Source organism: Capsicum annuum, chromosome 5, assembly GCF_002878395.1.
Source record: "Capsicum annuum cultivar UCD-10X-F1 chromosome 5, UCD10Xv1.1, whole genome shotgun sequence".
Taxonomy (NCBI): Eukaryota; Viridiplantae; Streptophyta; class Magnoliopsida; order Solanales; family Solanaceae; genus Capsicum; species Capsicum annuum.
The window spans coordinates 216,015,988-216,017,903 of record NC_061115.1 but is presented as its reverse complement, the minus strand read 5'-3'; the positions used below and the strand labels follow the sequence as shown (position 1 = coordinate 216,017,903).

The following is a 1,916-nucleotide window of genomic DNA, read 5'->3' as shown; positions in this document are numbered from 1 at the left end:
ATAGACAAAGATCAAAACATTAAAACCTAAACAAGCACACAGCAACAACTACGCCGCAATCCCTAACTAGTTTCAACCAATTAAATAGAAAAAGATTTGAACTTTATACCTACATAAACAACAACAACAACAACAACAACAAATATACCTCAAATCCTAACTAGTTGAGGTTAGCTGCATGAATCCTCAATATTCATTCGCTTCATTCCTTAGGTAAAATCAAAATATTACACCTAAACAAGCACAACAACAACTACGCTGTGATCCCTAACCAATTTCAACCAATTAAACAGAAAAATAAAATTGTTGCAACTTCATAAGCACAACTATTATGCCACAATCCCAAACTAATTTCAACCAATTAAACAGACAAAAACTGAACTTTACACCTACATAAACAACAAAAACAACAACAACAACAAATATGCCTCAAATTCTAACTAGTTTAAGTCAGTTACATGAATCCTCAATATTCATTTCAAGCAAACATTACACCTAAAATAAGCACAACAACAACTACGCCGCGATCCCAAACTAGTTCCAACCAATTAAACAGACAAAGATTTGAACTTTACACCTACATAAGCAACAACATCAAATATGCCTCAAATCCTAACTAGTTGAAGTCAGCTTCATGAATCCTCAGTATTCATTTGAACCCTCTTCATTTCAACACAACAAAAAATCAAGAACCATAACATAAAACAAAACAAAACAAAAAAACCTTTCAGCTACATGAATCCTCAATATTCATTCGAAGACACTTCATTTCAACACAACAAAAAATCCAGAACCATAACATAAAACAAAACCAAAAAAACACCTTTCAGCTACATGAATCCTCAGTATTCATTTGAAGCCACTCCATTTCAACACAACAAAATCAAGAACCATAACACACAACAACAACAAAATAATAATAATAAAACACCCCCACCCCCACCACCCACCACCCACCACCCACCCCCACCCCACATTTCCAATAAAGGCTACAAAAGCTTAAACACAAACTAACCTACCTCAGGTCTAAACATCAAAGGTGAACGAGATGCCCTTGGACTGGACGGTGGAGATTGTCCCATAAACTCTCCATCAACCTGATGAACAGCCATGTTATCCTGGGCCCCACCAGAATCATCAACCCCAGATGACATATTCCCCTCATTTTCTTCTCTTCCATTAACATTCCCCATTTTCTTGATTCTTGATTCTTCAATCTTTATCACCACCCACAAAAAAACCCAAACTCAAATCTACAAAAAAAATAAAAAAAATCTTTCTTTGTATATTTTTTTTAATTTTTTTTTTTATAAATACATGTCACCCACCAACCAGTATATATATGAGTGAAGTGAGGAACACACAAGTAGGGCAGAGGTGAAAGATAATAAAGTGTGTGATTTTGGAAAAATCCTCCATAGGGAGCGCTGGCCCGAATGGTCTTGCTCAGTGATTAATTGGACTCTAATATGAGTATCGGATCGCATGAAAAAAATAAGTGTGTGATTTTGGAACTAATTGATTGTTTTATGCATAGTAATGATTCCACTAGTAACAACTTAACAACATGTAAATACTCTTTTATAATAATCGTGGTATTCGAGTCAATTTATACGTGCAAAAGGAAAGAAATTAATTTTATATAGGGCTCATTTGGTATAAGGGATAAGGAATAACTAATTACAAAATTAATTATCTATTATAATGTTATTTTTGTCTCACGCGTGATTAAATAATCCCTAAATAATTGATTTTGGGATAACCTGGTTCCAGCCAAACGATCCCATGGTGTCTTATTTCTGCTGAAAAATGAACTTGAGAACTCATGGTGTTCAATTTATGTCAATGACCGCTAGGCCACACCCTTGGGTGCGAAAAATTCACATCGATGGTTATTGCATATAGTAGTTTTATAA

General features: G+C 34.5%; 1 protein-coding gene across 1 annotated transcript in view; it reads right to left on the bottom strand.

Moving 5' to 3' along the window:
• LOC107853693 (SNF1-related protein kinase regulatory subunit beta-2) overlaps window positions 1-1,551 on the bottom strand; it is a 9,263-nt gene extending 7,712 nt beyond the window's left edge. Inside the window, exon 1 of the mRNA XM_016698668.2 lies at window positions 1,020-1,551. Coding sequence (XP_016554154.1) covers window positions 1,020-1,193 — 174 coding nt within the window. The 5' untranslated portion in view covers window positions 1,194-1,551. The remainder of the gene's footprint in view (window positions 1-1,019) is intronic.
• Between the last annotated feature and the right edge of the window lie 365 nt (window positions 1,552-1,916).